At 40.3% G+C, this 19,700-nt stretch overlaps 1 protein-coding gene across 1 annotated transcript in view; it reads right to left on the bottom strand.

Moving 5' to 3' along the window:
• Nucleotides 1-244: 244 nt before the first annotated feature.
• The window catches only part of HHAT (hedgehog acyltransferase), a 146,549-nt gene continuing 127,093 nt past the window's right edge, over nucleotides 245-19,700 (bottom strand). Inside the window, exon 12 of the mRNA XM_058836721.1 lies at nucleotides 245-2,519. Coding sequence (XP_058692704.1) covers nucleotides 2,428-2,519 — 92 coding nt within the window. The 3' untranslated portion in view covers nucleotides 245-2,427. The remainder of the gene's footprint in view (nucleotides 2,520-19,700) is intronic.

The raw sequence follows: 19,700 nt of genomic DNA, 5'->3' as shown, positions 1-19,700 counted from the left end.
TCAGAAACTTCACATGCTGAAGTCTTTCCTTAAGCCAGCCACAACAGGATGATTTGCTTTTTAAACTCACACCATTAGGGAAGGCATGTTCCATGCAGTGCACAACAGGGAGAAAAGTGACCAGTCTGCATTGCACCCATCCTGCAGGCTTCCCGTGCACAGCAGTGTTTCTCCACAACAGTGGAGTGCATATTTTTCTTACACAAGGCTATAGTTTTTCAAGACAGCTCTCAAGCCAACAGTCCATTTCAGCTTTATTTATAGAAACAGAAAAACTTACAAAATTATAAAAGATATAAAAAGCACCAAAAAAAACCAGAAAACCATTTTAGTTCAGAAATAAGCATGCTCTATATGACCTTCAGGGCCATTTCCATATTGGAGATGGAAGATCTGCATACATACAAATTGGAATCCAATCACTCAGTAGCACTTCGGTTCATGTAATAATGGTAATCAATAAGACTCTGAACAGATTCATGACTTTTTGCTCTAATGCTAATTCCATTTAATTACAAAGTTTGAGCAAAGTCTGAGAAAGTTCTTGCCCTTAGCTCAGTGCTGCCCCAAAATGGAAGCCAGTCTCAGATTCTTTTAGTAAATTCAGAGGCTTAGAGCCATATACTCTGTGGCAGAGAGAATCCCTGTGGTCATCATCCAGTCAGTCACGAGAGCCATGTCTTTGGCCAGGGAGCATTTCAAGGTATGTTATTTTCAGCAGGCCATGGTGTCTCCTAGAAATGGCTTCCAGGGTAAATCATGGCATTCTCATGGCGGGGGAGCTGGGGGACTCCTAAAATAAAAGGCTGGAGATTCTGCTTTGAAACAGCAAGAGATGGGCTTTTCTCTGCATGGACAGAGAGCTGAAGCCTCTGCCCTTACTTCTTCAGGAATAAATGGAGGGTAACAAGAAGGCTGCCATAGTTGTGAGCAGTAGAGACATCAGAAATGCAGGCAATGAGCAGAAGCCTGTCTCAGGAACTCAATTTCTTGCTGAATGGATACGTTATATCAGACTTGGCTGAAGCTGCAGGAGTGATGGACAGTAGGATACTAATTCCCAACAGGCTGAAATGTCTGCCAGGGGCATGGAACAAGTTTTGACATGCTTTGGGTGGAGGAAGCTGCTTTTGGAAGTCTACTCCAGAACTTGTGGCCTTTTGACCATGGCTAGGGGGAATGTCTAACTTTAGAAAGACTTAAGGTCTTCTGGCTGCTCTTCAGTGTCAGTTTAAAACAGAACAGTGTAGGAGACACCTGTAATATCAGACAGGGGAAGGGTCTCTCCTTAGAAAACAGCATGTGCCAAAGCAACCTGCAACCTGGACACCTGTAGGCGTGACCTTCTCAGCTCTGGACAATACAACCTTTGGGCAAAGATGCTGCTGTTACAGGTCTGGCTGTGGCCAAAGGATACGAAGCTCCAGCTAATTTGGTGCCACTGTATTGGACCACTCTGTTTTTTTTTTCTAAAGCTCTTAGAAAGTTCCTCCCAGGGTATCTGCAATATATTGCAGGAGCTGATTGCTTGGGCACCACAGAATGAAGCAGACTGAACAGATTTACCATTCACCCAGACAGGGGATATCTCCTTTTGTAACAGAACAATACAAGAGGCAGACTCAACAGTCTGAAGGTGGTATTAGCCCCAAAATAAAGGTAGTATTTAATGCTTTAGCTCTAAGACAAGGCAGAGACCACTTAAAGCCCAAGGAGCTTTAAGAGCTTATTTGATTAAAAAGGAAAGCTGTTCTTTAAGAAAAGACCTTTCTCCCTACTCACTCTTTAAAGAAACAAAACCATTTCTAAGGTTACCAAAAAGGTGTTATTTTAAAGGCAAGATTTTAAATGAAGACATTAAAAAGAAAAAGTAGGCTTTGCTACAGTAGGTGAAAAAGTAGCTTAAGGCAGAACTACTCCAGTCAATGAGAATACAAAATGTTCTAGCTTATGTCAGAAAGCAATCAAGAAGAACTGATGAGCATCATGCCCTTCATGGAGTAGCGTAAGTGCAGGGCACAGCCCTACATGCCCCTGGACACCATTTGTGAGAGATTGGGCTTTTTGAATTCTCCAAGGTAGAATTTTTTTTTTCTTAAATATCTCAAAATAGGCAGCAAAACATGAAAACAACCCTCAACATATATAAGATACCTGTTCTGAGATGCACACTTCTAATGTACAGAGTCACAAAGATGCTGTTTTACAAAAATAACATGATTTAAAATGCTTCATAACTTCTCCCCATCCCCAGCCGCAGCCCATCAGTGTTTCTGCAGTTCAATTACTGCATTTGCAATCCAGAATCAATTAAATGAGCTTTTGGTTTTAATACATGGACTGAAGTCTTGGTCTGGCTCACCCTTGTGCAGATAGAATATCCAGTGTAGAAAAACCATCAACCTGCCTTAATTGTTTGCATCATTCCTAACGTGCAGTGTACTTCTGCTCCCATTCAATTCCAACATGAGAATAGCAGTACAGGAAGCCAAGAACAGTCAGTGTCGCCCATGGCCAGCCTATAAATAGAAAAGACAGACAATTCTAGTCAGAATAATTAATGACTACTTCAAGTAGAAATACTCTTGGGATGACCAATTTATAATGCTTCTAATTAATTTTATTAGCAATTCAGCCTCATAAGTAAGTAGAGTCAACCCACAAAATTTGAGAAGTAAAGTTGTCTAAGCTCCAAGGTTGTCTGACCTCCTGGCAGTCCTTGTCTTTCTTATTTTCAGGGAGTTGGACCAGATTTATTCCTGTCGAATTACAAAGGTCTGTTTTGATCCTTTCCTTTGGATCTATCAAGCAGATTCCCCCAATGAACCCTGATGCTTTAAGCTGCCTATGATACTTCCTAGGCACAAAGGGATGCATAGCCACAATGAAGATTCTTAAAAATCTGAACAATTAAAAATCTGTTCTAAACAATTCTAAAACAAAATCTATTTTAAACAATTAAAAATCTGTTCTGCAAAAGGAGTCTGGGTGTAAGGCCTGATATACCCCTCTACAGCCCACTAACAGATAATGTGTGTCAGTGAAGAACAGACAGACCTCTCTCCCTGATTTGCCTGATGCCCAGGTTATTTTTTAACTATAAAGACTCTTCCAATATATAAAACCTTTGCTGGGGAAATAATGTTTCATTATTATTTCAAATTTCTTTTTAGCAAAAACCACCACCTTTTCACTCAAACTTATCACAGCAAACAGCAGTAAGCAGGGGGTCACAAGCCAAAAGGTCTATTGCTTTCCAGTGGAGTTGTAAATAATTTGAAACATCTGTTATCAAGTAAATAATTCTGCATTCCTTGATAGCCTTCCTGACACTACTGTTTCCTTTTTCCATTCTCCTCCTTTCTCTAGAATTTATGAAATTTAAATCCTACAGGTTGAAATCCTCAATGCTAGGCCCTGATGTGTTCCAGTGTGTGTTGTCTGGGAAAAGGGGACAGAGAGGAAGGAGTTTGAAGGGTTCTTTTAATGGCTTTTTTTGTTGCCATTGTTGACATAAAAATTTTGGCCATGTGCATGAATGGTTTGTCTGCATGCTGTCCTTGAACTACCATTATCTGCTTCTGAAAGAAAAGCTGCCCCTCTTGGGGAAAACTCTGAGCTAAAGGAACCCACTGGCAGACATAAGATTCCCCTTTGGCCTGGAAGAAGAGATGGAGAGAAGCCATAACCTCTGCACAGCATGATACTCCAGGAGGAGCTATTTCTGAAGGTATATTTACAAGGCACTTTGCAGGCTGGTTTTGTTCAGCCTCCAAGCTAATTCCAGTCAGGGGACAGTTTAATTGTGCTCACATCCAGCTGAGCCTTAGCTCAACACTCTGGCCACAGCAGAATTCACAGCCCCAGACTCAGTCCTGCACTCCTGGGGATGGCATGTGCTGGGACCCTTCCTCTGTGCTCCAAGAGCTGGGCAGTGTCACATTTCATCCTGGAACACGTTCATAAAAAGTTGCATCTCCCTGCTATGAATAGCTGTACTTGTTTCATGATTATATATATATATATATATATATATATATATATATATATATATTCTGGCCTTGCTTTGTGGTGAAATACAGTCCTGTAACCTGATTTTCATGGAGGCATTTACAAATATTAATCCCTTGTCTTCACAACACCCTGAAGTGAAATTATACTTTTGTTTAATTATTTGTTTCACAAAACAAATTTGCTGAGGTATCTCCAAAGGGATTTTTAACCATAAAAGTCTTGGTTTTATTTCAGCAAAATTAGCCTACTGCAGATTGGGTTTTACCTTCAATAGCAAGCTAAAGCCCAGCTGTGCTTTGTCTCTGCTAAAATTGCATGTGAAAATATGTCAATAGATGTAATAAAAACATACCTCTTCTGGCAGCAATGTTGTAGTGGCTGCTTTATGCAGACAGAGCCAGAAAATTAAAAAAGGACTGAGTCTAGAATTGTCCTTGTGTTTTATGAGCACTTTGGAAATTTGCTAGTTACATGTTTTGCATTTTTAAACCTCTGGCACACAGAAAATATGCCAACAGTGGATGACTTGCTTGCTCTCCCCAACCAGCATATTAGAGATCTTATCAGAATACGTAGCTATGCACTGGAAATATTTTCTAGATGTCTTAGATTTCTGATAATATTCCTCCACAGTGCCCAAAACCTGGGTTCCCAGGGTTCTTAGCCACTATATTCAACCTCGTGGTAATCCTCCTGAAAAGCAGGGATTCTGTCCTGTAGTGTCAGAGGTGGCATTCAGCACATCATCTCCTCCTGATCTAATGAAGGTGAGAAGGAAGGGGGAAGACAAAGTGACCCCAATATGGGTAAAGGATAAGGGGATTTAAAAAAATTTAATCTTGTTACTGTTCTTCTAGAACGTGCTGCACAAATCCCAGAGCATTTCTTGCTGCACAAGTAGGAGGCAGCTCCAAGCAGGGGTAAGGGGGCCTTGCCCTTTTTCTTGCCATACTGGAACCATGTGCAGTGCTGGTGAGTGTGGGGAAATGCATGTGAGTGAAGCAAAGGCATCATGTTCTGCTCCTTGGCAATCCCAGATTAGCTCCAGCCCACTCAAGGCAGATTTACACAGGTGCATCCACACTTGAGAAGCAGCCCAAGGCCAGCCTGAATCAAGGAGGGGACTTTTAAACTGTTTTCACTCATCTCTTCCATTTAGGACTGGATATACAATAAAGTAATTGAAAAATCTGAAGAAGTTGGTCTCCAGAAGGTGATGATGTAGGGAAGGACACATGGAGCAATGCTAATCCAGCAAGCCTGCAATTTCAAATTCTGCCCAGCATGTGTTTTTCCTTGTAGGTGACTTCCATAATCAAACAGCAGCACGAACTGCTCTCTTGCAAGGTAAGGTCACAGAATCCTTTTCTGGCTTCCACAGTTTCTCCTTGTAAACCCAAGCAACCAAAAGTTCCGATGGCCTTGGATCCACAGTTTCGAGGAAATTTCCTCCTTTTACCCTGGGCCAGCATCTTAAGGTATGTTCCTATCTCAGGCCTTCTGCTGCCTCTCATTCTGCTCCTACTCCTAGACACCATTCAGGGGGCTCTTCTTTTTGGCAACTCCTCAGCTTTACCTAATCTCCCTAAACCACTGCACCCTCACCTGTGCTGTACCAGTCTCCAAACTACTTGGCAGCATACATGCCTGCATTCTAGATCAGTATTTCTCTATAAAGTCATACATAGAATGTACTCTCCAAAACATTATTGGTTTCAGATCAAGCACTAGGCTCTTATGAAATTACTAATTCTGTCTATTCAAAACCATGTTACATATCACCTTAAATCTTACAGTTTCTCGACTGGTTTCAGTAATTTGATTTTGGGCTTGAAGGCTGAGTTTCATGGGACAACACAGATTGTCATAATTTTTTTCACAGAAAGATGAATTTGTGTTCATTAACATATGCTGTTTGTAGATACAATGACTAGTTAATATGCTGTTTGAAAATCCAGTAAGATTTGTGAGCTTTATTTGCACAAATTTCTTTTAAGACAGCTGGGTATCACTTTTAACAAATGATCACTGAGTGAAAATCACAACCAAATTCTCTGGTTATGGTGAGATATGCTGCTGCACAAAACATTAAATACAAGCTCCTTTGTGAGGAGGAGTGCAAATTTTGTGAAGAGGTAGCAGCAGCACTTCCATCCACCCATCCATCCACCCATCCATCCACCCATCCATCCACCCATCCATCCACCCATCCACCCATCCACCCATCCACCCATCCATCCATCCATCCATCCATCCATCCATCCATCCATCCATCCATCCATCCATCCATCCCACAACCTCCTCCCAGAGAAGTCTTCAGCCCCAGCTAGACCTGTGGCACTGCTCTGTCCAACACAGCTCATGGACTTTCCAGGAGTCTTGCTGGTTAAAAACACATTTTAGTATGTTATGCAGTCAGCTTTCAGCCTAATGAGCAGAAGACTTGTTTTCATTACATGATCCAGACAGAATTGATACAAACTTGCTGCAACAGGAACAGCTTTTGGAGTTACTCTTTCAACTTCTTATCTCTCATTCCCAAGTATTTCTGGATACTTTGCAAATGACTAGAAAAGGTCTTATTTCTAGCACACTCTGGATTTTTACAGGAGTGGGGTAAAACTAAGCATTCAGCTGAAGAGTCTGGATCACAGCTCTCAAAAGACCAGTTATATCCTTATTACCTCAGTTCAAATCATTTGAACCAACATTTAATCATGTATTCAGAAGGAAGCTCTTTCAAATCTCCTCATCAGCAATGACAAAGAATCACACCAGCAATGTTTTGGGCATATCCAGGGCATATCATCATCAAAACACTACAAAACAATCCTTTGTTCCCTTCCAACCTGTGAGATGTAAGAGAAAGGGGCTGCAGTTATGTTTTGCATTTTCCAAAACTGCCTTAGTGGCTCTTGGACCTAAATGTTATTTTTAGATGTGCCTTGGCTGCACAGTCCTCAGAAGTCTTCAAGTGTAGAGTAGTTATTAAATCAATTGAAGTCAGAAGAACTAATCTCCCTGAAAAGCTTGGCTGCAGGAGCATGCATCTACTCTGACTTTGATTTGGAAGTACCTAAGTTGCTGTAAGGCTTAACACTCAGGAAAATTTATTCTTAAACAAAAGTTCAAATGTGACAAAGACACTGAAGCAACTCCTCTGTAAAGTGGAATTAAAGAGACACAATGGTGGGAAGGAGGGGGAACAGGCACCAGTCTGTCAAGCATAATAAAAAGCCAAAGCAAACCAGCATTTGAGGCCAAGACATCTCTTACCTATAACTACTAACAGAGGATCAGTAAAAATACCACTTTTTTCTGAAAAAAACCCAACACATGGAGCATCTCCAAATATTGGGCTAGATAAACTCTGCATTTTTAAATTTTAATTTAATGTCTTTTTGTCACTTCCAGGTGGACCTGTCTAACCATTACAGCAGGGAATGTCACACAGCGTGTGCCACAAACATGGTGCAGTTTTGATACCAAATTAGTCTTCGGATATTTGGAAAAGTAAAACTCTGCCTATTTTAAGCTGTGTTGTAGCAAAGCCCTAACCTGATTCAGAGCAGGTTCTTTTGCTGCTACTTTCAGCCTCCACATTGCACATGTGTCAAAGGACAGGCAATAAATTCTGCCAGCAAACACACAGCCCTCCAAGTCCCAGCTGGGCATCTCCATCCTCCCACCCCATGTAAAGCAGCACACAGTCACAGGGTCTGTAAATTCAGAATGCCACCTTGCCCCATCATGAGCCCCCAGCTAACAGCTCCCATGTATTTCCCCTCCATCCATTGTGCAGCTTGGGAGCAGAAGAGCTCAGCCAAGGGGAACCAGCTTGGGAGATTAGGTAAGGCTGACCAGAACTATTCCTACAGATTTCCAGGCATTGAAGACACTCTAGTTGGTGGGTGTGGAAAAGGTTCAAATATTAATAATAAGTATTACTGTACAATAGGTAGTATTTCAAAGGAAACACAGGGAAGTGCTGTAAGGACAACTCAGCTCTGTCCCATGCACCATCTAGAAACATGACTGAGAAGGACAAAATTCTAAGCTTCCAGGTCTAGACCTGAAACTCAGCCAGGTACACAGGCAGTAACCACAAAAGCTGCCTCTTCAAAAGACATGAAGCAGTTTCCATCAAAAGGCACTAAACAAATGTGTAATGTAGTAGTCTACTTATGTGAATTTTAAATCATACCCTCCTGAAGAATGCTTACATCTGTTGCTAAGTGAGTACTTATCACTGCGGTGAAAAACCGAAAATGGAGAGATAACAGTACAAGACCATCAGCTGCAACACAGGATGACCACAAATCATTCAGATCAGCATTACTGAAAGCAAAAATCCAAAATCTCTTAGTGTTCTCATAATACAGATAGGTTGGATGTAGTAGACAGAGGTCACATAAGTTGTGGCTCTCCTGTGTTCTTACTGTGCATGGAATCAGGCTTTACCATAGCTAAAATAATTTTACTTTTATGTTTGATAGCACTGAAGAAAGTTGTGTGTTGACAAAGACTTTCTTAAGCAACAAGATATCAGTTTAACCTACGTCAGGGCTAAGGTTGCTGACCACGGTTTTTCCTTTTAATTAGATAAGTTGCAAATAAATTCATAGGTAGAGCTCAAAAGATTGGTCTAACCTATAACTTTTATAAAGCACCCCCCAACACAATTCAGTGATGATGCCAAAACTATTTTCATTGCACTAAGTATGTATATGAAAAAAAACAAACCAACAAAACCAAAACAAAAAACCGCACAGCCACCACACGGTGCTATTTGTTGGTAAATGTTTTTGGGATACAGGTATCCATTCAGGGTATGCCTGCCTGCATGGAGCTAGAGCTACCTCTTTGGAGCTAGAACTTCATTTAATGCTAATCAACCATCACCACTGCCAGCTCTCCAGATGCTGCACAATGTGGACTAGAAGGATTATTTCCCCAGTATGTATCATATGATATGAGAAGGATAAGTTTATATTTCTTGGTATGTTTTTGTGGTATTATCCTACCTTAAGCATTTTTACTCCTAACCCTTGTATAAAGCACAAAAAATTTCACAGGAGTTATGCCTTCTGCTTCATGTTTTCAAATACATTTTTACCCTCTACTAGTTTTCCCAGCAGAGCCAGGCAGTTGAAAAAAGCCTGATATTTTAGGCAGTAATTGTGGTCTTATGCATATCAAGTTGACTCTGGAGTAATTCAACAAAAATCAAAAGAATCATATTCATGCTACTGCTGACTTTGAATTAACAGTAAGGAAGAGTGATGAAAACTGCCTGTCGGAATCTTCCTGCCAAAATTGCTAATGAGAAAGGAAAAAAATCCAACCAACCAGCTTTAGTTTCCAGATTATGAAGGGGAAAATCTGTAAATCAGAAGCAACCTTCCCTCTCCTCCCATGTCTTAAATTGAGAACTACACACAGCTAATATGAAATCGAAGCTCAGAAAATACGAAATCTTTATGCTCATTTATTTTTAGAACAGAGACAAAAGCTTCTAAAAGCATTATCATAAACAAAGATCCATCTTCATCCAGAAGCAAGGCAAAAGAGCTACCTCTATGAAGTGTTCTGCAAAGCAAACATTTTAGTAATGTATCTGGCTTAGGGCAACACTATATTTATCATTAAATGTCTACTCAGGTATTCCCAACAGAATTTCCTTAAATATGGTATCAACAAGTACATAAAGATGAGAGTTGCAAAGATTTTAGGGCATTTTTCAGTTGTAATTATCTGCTGAATGTTACATATACCAATGAAAACATCAGAATCAAGAGCTCATTTTGTTACAGTTTTAAGATGAAACAGGAAAATGAAGAGTTAACTCCCCAGGAGAACATGAACCTCCCAAAGCCAGAGCTGGGAACGTTGCTGTTGCCTGGCAGGATCCTGAGGTGAGCATCTGCCTCTCACTGAGCAGAAGATGCCCATGTTATATACAGAGAGACATGCTGAGCAGAAAGGTGAATGAACTTCCCCTCTGCTAGAGCTTCAAATTTCAGGAAGATTTCTGTACCAGTCTAGCTGGGGTTCTTGGATTTAGGTTTGTGTGTCAGGCTTTTCACATACAATGAAATTCCTTCTCTTGCCTTTTAGTGCTAGGGAGCTCTTGAGAAATCAAGGCTATATACTCACAAAAGAAGAGGATTTAAACCAGGGATTCAGACACGTGCCATCAATCACCAGCAAGCAAACATTTGGGTAAAAGGGTGAAGCACTATAATTTCCTCCATGTGATTTCTGGCTAAGGTACCCTGAAGTGGTCATAAATAAAATACGCTTAAATGACCGTAAAATAATTAATTTTTAAATATGAAGAATGATTTAAAGATTAATTATTCACAATCCCCTTCCTACCTGCAACCCATTTCTTAATCTGCCATTTTTCCTTTTCATCCTCAAAACCACTCATATTCCAAGACCATTGCAGCTATTCCATGGTGCTGTCTTGTGTCTTCACAGCATTATTAGGAAAAAAGCAGACATTGTGACAAATTTAACAAGTATTTACAACCAGCTACATTAGCAACAAACAAACTACAACTCCTTATCGCAGAGCTCTTCTAGCTGAAATGCTCCGTGAATAAAAATTATATTAACTATGAGAGCTTAATGCAGTCAGAGAAGGGCTGAGTGCACAGTGTTAATTTACATGAACACTGCATTTTGATAATTGCTATATCAGTGTAAAGCTAACACTACAAGTGAGGTCATTGAGCTGAGTTCTCACTTAACAGAAATACAAATATCTTGAGGGATGGAAGTGCACAGATAAGGTAACCAGGCAATCTTGCAGTTGTTTACTGAGCTGTAGCAATCGATGCAGGACTAAGGCATTTTGAACTGCTGGTCTCAGGCTGTATGAAGTTACTCCCATTCTGCTTGTGTCTTGTTTTCACAGAGTCACCAAAGGGTAAAGAAAAGGGCTGATGCAGATTTAGAGAGGCAGCCCTGGAAAGACAGTGGTGCCTGGAGGTGGCCATGAGCCAGCAGAAAACCTTGACAACAAACAATCTCCATCCCACTGGTGGCATATGCTGTGAAATGGAATTGTTGCACACAAGTTTTCTGGAGCAAAAGGCCCATACAGGATTGCCTCAGTTGACCACTTTTTGATAGAACAACTGTTTCACTTCTCATCTGCACAAACTGACCTGACCCTGCTGCAGCCCATAGAATCATAGCAACTAAACAGAAGAATTATCAGTAAAATAGTTCAATTATAGATAGTTTGTGGATAAGAGTACATTCATTTTCATTTTAGTGGGGAAACAATTGTGTTAGTCCATCATCAAGACCACCCGAAACAAAGGAAAAAACTAGTTTAAAATTCCTGGAATTATGTCAATATTTAATTGACTTCAAGGACAAAATTAGAAAATTTGCTTGTATACTCTCAGAAAACACATTTCAAGGGTACATGTACTGAATCTGGGGAGAGAATACCTTATTTTCTGCTATCTGTATGAACTGGGCAACACAGAGCCCAGAGAGTACCTGAAAATACAGGCCTACCTGGGTGAGCTGTGTAAGCACAGAGGTCATCTGAAGCAAGAGGTGGTAAACTACTCATCACCTGTGTCAGAAAACACAGATTAGAAATGCCCAGGCAGCTATATCAACATGGAAAATCTGCCAGCACTTCCAAGGGCAGGGATCTCATTTCCTAAGCCCTGCTCTGCTTTTCTGGGATCTGGTATCAGGCCAGTAAGCAGCCTCCCAAGGGGAGGAAGTGTGATCAGCACAAATCTGAAAGAGTAACTTGCCAGTGTGGTCATGGAGATCGAAACCATTCCATCAATCTAAGCTGATACTGAGGGATACAACCCTTCTTTGCCTTGTAGCTGGCTTAGAGGAATGTACATGGGAAGTTTTAAATCTTCTAACAGCCTAGCTTCCCTGTTTTAAGCAAGCTTCCTGAGCAGCTGCTGGAGGGGATCACTTAAAATGTTCCTTTCAGGTAAGATGGCTGCACTGGCATAGCAAAACATATACAGAAACAAGTCTGCAACTACAAAAAGATCTCATAAAACCCCATCTTTTCAAATTGTTACATCTTTACCAGCATATTCCCTTTTCTAGAAGGAAAAAAAAAAACAAACCCTCACAACAATTCCATTACATAAAGCTATAACAAAGTTATAGAATTACCATGCCTTGCCAGAAAGCTTTCACCTATGTTTAAATTACCTTATTTAACAAAGTGCAGTTTAGTGCAATGAGATACAATCTTTCCATGTGCTTCTCTGGCCCACTAAAATGAGCAAGGAGCATGATCTGATGCACTGCTGTTACACCCTCTGTCCCACCTGGGCTCTGCTACTCAGTGTAATAAAAAGCGGTGCAGCAAATCTTCAACATGACTGTTAGTAACGCCAATATTCACATTTTGCTCCAAACCAGCGTATACCTACCCCTCTCTGGAGGGATCTGTTTATGTACATGAACTCTATACCATTGAACTAGTTTCCTCTTCTTCTTCTGTCCCTGGCCAAGACATGTTGGAGAGGGCAGGATCCTGCCAGCCTCACTAACTCCCTGCTTCCCCTCCTGGTGGGGCAGCCTTGATGGCAGAGACTGCACTTCGCTCCCAACCACCCTGGGATTTCTCCTAGTGTTAATTTCACATCTCCTGGGAGAGAAATATAATGAGAACTGGCTACGAAGCAGTCATTTCCATTTGTAAATGGGATAGCACAAAGGAAGAAATGAGAACAAATTTCCATATGTACAGTCTGCACTAAACAATCATCTCTGCAAATCTTTCCCCAGCGTGTGTGGTGCACGCTGCCTTTATGGGATCAGCCGCATAACCAGAATAATTAATTAATCCAGGCACCGTCGCATCAGCTCAGAGGATCCAATAGAACAGAACTAGATCTGATCTGATTTCAGACCACAGTTCATGTGCAATGGTGTGGCTATATGGATTAGCTATTTTACAGATAAATTTGGGCTAATTAATGAATACTGCATCTCATGCAGGCCCCAACTGCAATCAAATATATTTGTTTACAATCACTACACGTCAAAACAACACTTCCCCACATCCTCATTTTTAAACTAAAATAGCAAGATGCCCAAGAGAACATGGTGGCTACAGAGGCTGGCTGGGCATGGGCAAAGCCAGTGTTGAAGAAGGATAGAGTGCAGAGTGTCCATAGTTTACCCTATCTAGCTGGAGAAGAGCTAAAAGATTGCCTTTTTTTTGCTGGGGGTGGGGCAGGGGGACAAGGTATATGACTCTGAAATAGGCCGCTTATCTTCTGAAGACAGTGTCACTCCTGATCTTGACAAGGAGAGTAATGCCAATTTATTTGGCAGTAATTAGCATACACACCAGAGAGGACAGAAGGTTCATTTTCTTCCCTTCTCCTTTATTTTCAGTTGGCTCTTCTACTGATTCTACATGAATTATTACTAAGAATCAATGCCTTATGCTGAAGTAAATATTCTGGATGAAATGGAAGAGCTTCTCAAATTTTATGCACGGTCACTGAATGCAGCTGATTTTTGCACAGGAGATGAACATTTAGAAAGAAAAGTATCGGTTTGCTTTACTGGTTCTTTTCCCTATTTGGAAATCTTAAATGCACAATCTGATTGTCTAGCCGCCATATATCACCTTACTAATTCCTTAAAAAAATCTTTTGAACAGATACTGGCACATCCAGGATAGATTTTGAAAGTTCTTGGTTTTTGATCAGATTTTCCAACACAAGTTTTAGCATTCTTCACATCTGCTCACACTGTATTCATCATATGGGTCAAAACTGCTCTTGATAAGTTCTTCTTCCCCTTTGAAGAATTACTTTGCATTGGGATTTGCCTCAGATTCGCTTTTCTGCAGAACTGCAAGATAACTATGGATAAAAGACCTTCGTCTGTCCTTCAGTGAGTACTGGCCTCAAGTGAAGAGCTCAGCTGCAGTCAAAGTTTGTTGTAACAAAGAAGCCTGATTAAATAAGCAAAATTTACCATTTGGCAGAGTCCTTCAGCCGTTCATAAAAGTCGAAGACAATACTAAATGTTTTGATCAGACATTGTGCTTAAGTCTTTGACTTGCATCCTTGATGACCTTTCAATCACATTCAAATACATTTCAATTACCAAGGCAGAAAAATTGCCCTGGCAGATGGATCAAGGTCATTATCAATTTACTAACATCTCTACTTTCCCTTTTTTACTGAAGTCCCTTCTATGGCTTATATAATACATATAGTAATAAACTATTATTTTATTCCACAGAGAGTGATGTAGCTTAATTTTTTTAAATCCTAACCCAAACTAAACAGATGTTATAATTTTTGGGTAGAATACTTGAGAAGCTGTGGCATCATTTGTGTCTAATTTTGATCTGCTACTGGAGGCCTTAAAACACAATAAATGGAAGAACAAAGAAGGGCAAGAGCAGAAGAGTGAGTCAAATGACTCTAGACAAAAAAAAAAAAAGAAAATTAAAGTGTTTAAGTGATCAAGTTGATCTCCAGTAAAAAGAAAGAGATGTCACAAGTGGACTCAGAATCCAACTAGGGAAACAGCAACAGAAAAGATGGGAAGCTTTTAACTCTTGTTACAAAAATACCTTCTTTTAGAAAAGTAAACTGTAAGAAAGACACAATAACAATATATTTTTTTCAAATCTTGATTGGTTATTTTTAGTCATAAAAGTAAAGAAAGCTTGTACATCAACACAAGCACTTGCGTGTGCCTCAGCAGGGACAATAGACAGCTCAGCTTGCCTCATGCCTTTGGTGCATACATGCATCCCATACATGCAGAACGGATACCAAAGGTCACGTGGCAAAAGAGACCCCCAAAAATGTGTAATACCACATTAGGACTAACTAGAGTGGCCTTTACCAGATAGAAACAGGTCCAGTCTTTTGAGCCTTCTTCCAGAGCTAATGATGCCAGTTTTGTTTCAGCCTGAAGACTTAAGATAGTCTACAGTGAGGAGCTGTAGGCTTGGCACAGGTTGACCAGCAGCTTAATTATAGCTGTCATCTCATTAATACAGAAAAATTTTATTGCCTTCCTCTTTCAGATATAAGTGGACTTAATCTTGTATCTCAATCAGGCTTAACAGAACATTAAATACAAGTGCTGTCAGTACCCAGCTTCTTTGATGAAGGCAGCAGTACATAAAGCTGAATTGAATTAATAGCTAAATTACTCCTGCAGAGCTCACATGATGGTAGAAAAATTCTGCAAAAAGTCTTAAGTAAATGTTAACATTTTCAACAAAATAATAACTGTCTTTGATTAATGAAGATCTAATCAGACTATACATTAATTTGGAATAATCTATGAACTGTCATAGAAATAATTTGTGTCATCTCAAACCCAGTACAAATTTGTCAAAGTACTACATGTAATACAAGGTCTTGATGTAATTAACTTCAGTGATTAAAACTCTCATAAACTGTGTGTCCTTGGCCATGCACAGCACTGCCATGGTCTCAGTTTCAAAGGAGCTGATGGGTCAGCACTTACTCCTGTAGCACAAGTACAGGAAGGTTACTCCAGGCAGATCTGTGCAGTTGGTTACACCCCTGTGCCTGCACTGAGATAAAATCATCCATGTTTTACGTAACACCAGAGACAGTGGGAAGATACAAAAAGTGCAAGACAAAAATCTTAAAAGACTCTATTTTTTCAGAATCATGCTGAAGACTTAGCATATTAAGATGTGACATCTGGGTCTGTGGCAGGTCTTATTTTTTTACTTTGCTAGCATTTTCTGTAACCTCACAGCTTGCACACTCTCCTGTAGCAAAATGGAAGAGAGAGGTCCTCTCCCCGCTCCACAGACTACATTTGGTTTCTATCCAGTAAATGCTTGAAGTAAATCAGACTTTCCAGTATGGCCCACAACTGGCAGAAACTACATCCTTACAGATGCTTCCAGATTGTCTTCAGCATTCCCCAGGAGGCATAAATAGCCCAGACCATGGAAAGAACATCTCACTGTTTCACATTACTGGAGCAGTAGGCAGTAAAGGTGAGGGCAGACTTTCAGAGGAAGAAAAAAACCACACAAAAATAAGAGCATCATAAAGGACCCCTAACCTACGTGTGATAGACACACTAAGACAGAAAATCCTGGAGGCAAAAAAGGGGGATGGAACCAAAAGAGCTATTTCATCTCACAAGATACATTTTGACAATTCTTCTAGACTGTCAAAGCAAGTAAATGCTGACTCTATCTCCTAGCTTCTCCTGTCCTCATCTCATAACCTTTCATCAGCAATACTGTTACTTAAAAAAGAAGTATGAGACAAATCTTGTGTGTTTGACTGCACTGCAGGAGCCAGCTTCAGTGAGAGACAGAGCAGAAATGCTTATCCCAACGAAAAGGAGATACCTTCACATTAGTGAGTGATCAGGACTTTTTTAACAAGGACTTGACCTTTCTAAACCTGGCATAGGTCAAACAAATTGAGACATGACTAGTTCATGGCAATCCCTTTTATATACAATACAGTAGATTTTTTGTGTACTGTTGCCATAGAAGACTACTGGCAGCTCAAAAAGCTCAAAAACCAGTGCACTGAAAGGATCTTCTAACACTACTGTGTTTCTGCTTTGTGACTTGCTCATCGTTTTGTGCTTATTGAGCTCCATTCACAAACCCCAAAGAATCTGGTGTCACAGCAGGGCTGTGGAAAAGCACATCACAGGGAGGAATGAATGTGAATTGCTACTGATTGACATCAGGCAGAAGAAATCTACTCCCAGTTCCTCTACTGATTTACTACTTCTCTCTATCCCTTTGTTTCCCTTTGCTATTTGCAAAGCAACTGGAATCACAAAAATTCTTCAAAAGTTTAGGTCAAAAGTACAATACTGGACAGCAAGAGGATACACACATCTATTGCCATATTTTGCCGCTCAGAATTGCTGGCAATCTACTGTAACCTTAAAGTGACCAAAGCAGATTCAAATGAAGTTAGGAGAAGAAACCATGCTCTTTTGCTCTCTCCTCATGAGTAACAATTTTTGACAAACCAGGTTTATAAGGGCAGGTGTTTTGGGATACTTTTCAACAATTTTGTCTAACATGCTGCTAAGTGCAACAGAGGTTTTACTGAAATAAAGACAGGTGCTATTAAATTTTCTTTTTCCAGAAATGGCATCATGATGTAAAATTTGCATTATCAGGTTAATGCAAATTCAATGTTTAATGCATCATTAAACAGGTCAGCTCACACAGTGATGTGCACAGAGCTGCATGGTAGTGTCACCATCAGGCTCATTGGAAAGATGTCTGGGAAACAACAGAATCATCTTGCAGCAGCAAGGGCTAGGAAAGGGCTTTAACTGTGGTTGTTGTGATTGGGACAGCACTTACATTCAGCATAAAGCAGAAAGATGGCATCAAATGTCCTAGCAAAGCTCTGTGTCACTTATGATTAAGCTGCACACAGATAACAGTATAAAAAGGTTCAATCGCTGTTTTACATAGTTGTGCTGGTAAAAGTTACAAGTGTCTTCATGACATTATATGCTGTTTCAACCCAAGGAAGAGTTTTACTGAAATGGTACAAGGTGTGGATTTATGAGGTGTCCTGGTGGTACAGAATGTGGACATTCCTCTATTTGCAAAGGTGTCCTCTGCATAGGTATGACCCCAACCATACAAGGTGAGAACACAGAACCAAGCATCAGCTAGGCAGAAATCCCTTCATGGTTTTACCCTCTTTCAAAATTGGTCCCCCAAAGGAATTCCAGACCAACGCCAGACATCTTTTAGGAAGCCATTAGTCCTTGAGAAATCTGGGATCTTCAGGTTACTTTGCATCGCTCAGGGATTACCTCTCCTAAATGAATGGATCACAGCTTCATTACTTACATAATTAAATACAACCGCTCTCCCTCTAACCAGGGCCTCTGTCCCTTACACCAAGGGGAGCCATTAGTAATGTCCCTGAGGAAGCACTGTCATGCTGCCATCAAGTCAAAAATTACTTTGGGCTCCTTTAGATTTTTTTTGTTTGGTTTGTTTTGCAGCATGACCCAGAATAAAAGGTTGGCATTGAACTGTTTATGGGATAAAAGACACAACTGCAAACACACAAGTTGAAGCAACTCAATAGCTGACAACAGCAACTTCCTGTAGAGAGCTGATGTGACAAAACCTGGACTCATTTTTGGAGTCAGGCGACAGATCTTCAGGCCAGCACAAAGCAGCAAGTGTACTGAAAGCAGGCTGTGTAGAATTCAGCATGCAGCTTACCCAAATTAGCTTTTTGTGAGACAGCCTCACAGCTTGGAGAAGGTTTCTTAAAAACAACACCTTGATGGTGCTTTTTAAGGCTAAGAAAGTGTCTGTGAAAGAAGCAAGTACTACTGCAGTAAATGGAAGGTTTAACATATCTAGGATAAGCTCCTACTAAAATTTTCATATGACATAATAAGGTTCAGATTTAAATCCTTTGGTCTTTGTAGAAAATGAGTTTACCTGACAAAAAAAGATTCAGACATTTAAATCTGGTGTTGACAAGATAGTGGGGATTTTGCTACCAATTTTAAAGGAAATACGACTCGTTGCCAGGGTATGATGCTCTTTGTTGTACAGTGACAACCACTCCCAGCAACTCAGCTGGGAGCTGATCACTCAATAATTGGCGAGACTTGGCTTGAAAGTGGGGGAAATATTGATTTCTACCTCATCTTGAAAATACACTATTTGCTTGCAACAGTTATTTTGGGACTTCACATTTATAAATACATGACAGGACCTTCTCTCACAATCCTCCCCTGCTGCACCCTGCAAACTGGGTGTATCCCCCACACCATTCTATCTGAGAAAAGGAGCACAATCAATATTTTAATTAACAGAAACACTTGAGTATTAAAATTATGTATCTCTCTAGTAAAACAGTTGGAGTAGAGGACAGGAAAATAAACAACTTTTTGTCTACCTCAGTGAAAAAAAGAAGACACAATTTTGCATAGATCAAAATACTTCTGTCAAATTTATTTGTTTAACAAATAACTATCAGACTTCTGGAAAGTGTTAGATCTCCTAACTTTCATGAAAAGCATTTAGAAAACAAAAGATGACACGTGTGTCTGTTCTGAATCTGCAAATTTCACTTGAACCAATTTTGCTGTAATTTCTCCATCTACTTGACTTTCTCACTGCAACATTTGGTCACCTTTCAGCTACAAACTTACCTATCTTCAGAATCATTCTGTGAATGGAAATCATCTCACCCTTCTGCCACCCCCCTGCTCTTCTCCAAAACCTGCCAAGCTCTGCTGCATGCTCTTTTACCATTAATTCTTGTTCTCACGAACAAAGTGGATCACCAAGCACAGGATGGGAGCAGACCAGTAATATGTGCCTCCCAGGCAAAGAGTTCTTCTTCCCCAAAACCAGAGAGAGAATAGGACAAAGTCAGAGCCATCTTTACAGTCCAGTTCAACTCTCAGAGAAGTGCAGTGGTGTCTGCCCCAGGCTGCATCTCTGCCTAGACCACAGTGTGTGACCTGCAAGCACTAACAAGCAAGACAGAAAGATGCAAAGAAGTCACAGCATACACCAGCTTTGTCCTGCATCCTGACACAGTTTCAGACTCCATAAATAACTTAAATAACATTTACATATCAAAAGAACAGAACTGTCCTTGTTAACTTCAGCGGAAATTTCTGAGTAA

The sequence above is a fragment of the Poecile atricapillus genome, chromosome 3 (genome assembly GCF_030490865.1).
Source record: "Poecile atricapillus isolate bPoeAtr1 chromosome 3, bPoeAtr1.hap1, whole genome shotgun sequence".
Taxonomy (NCBI): Eukaryota; Metazoa; Chordata; class Aves; order Passeriformes; family Paridae; genus Poecile; species Poecile atricapillus.
This window is presented reverse-complemented; position numbering and strand designations above follow the sequence as displayed.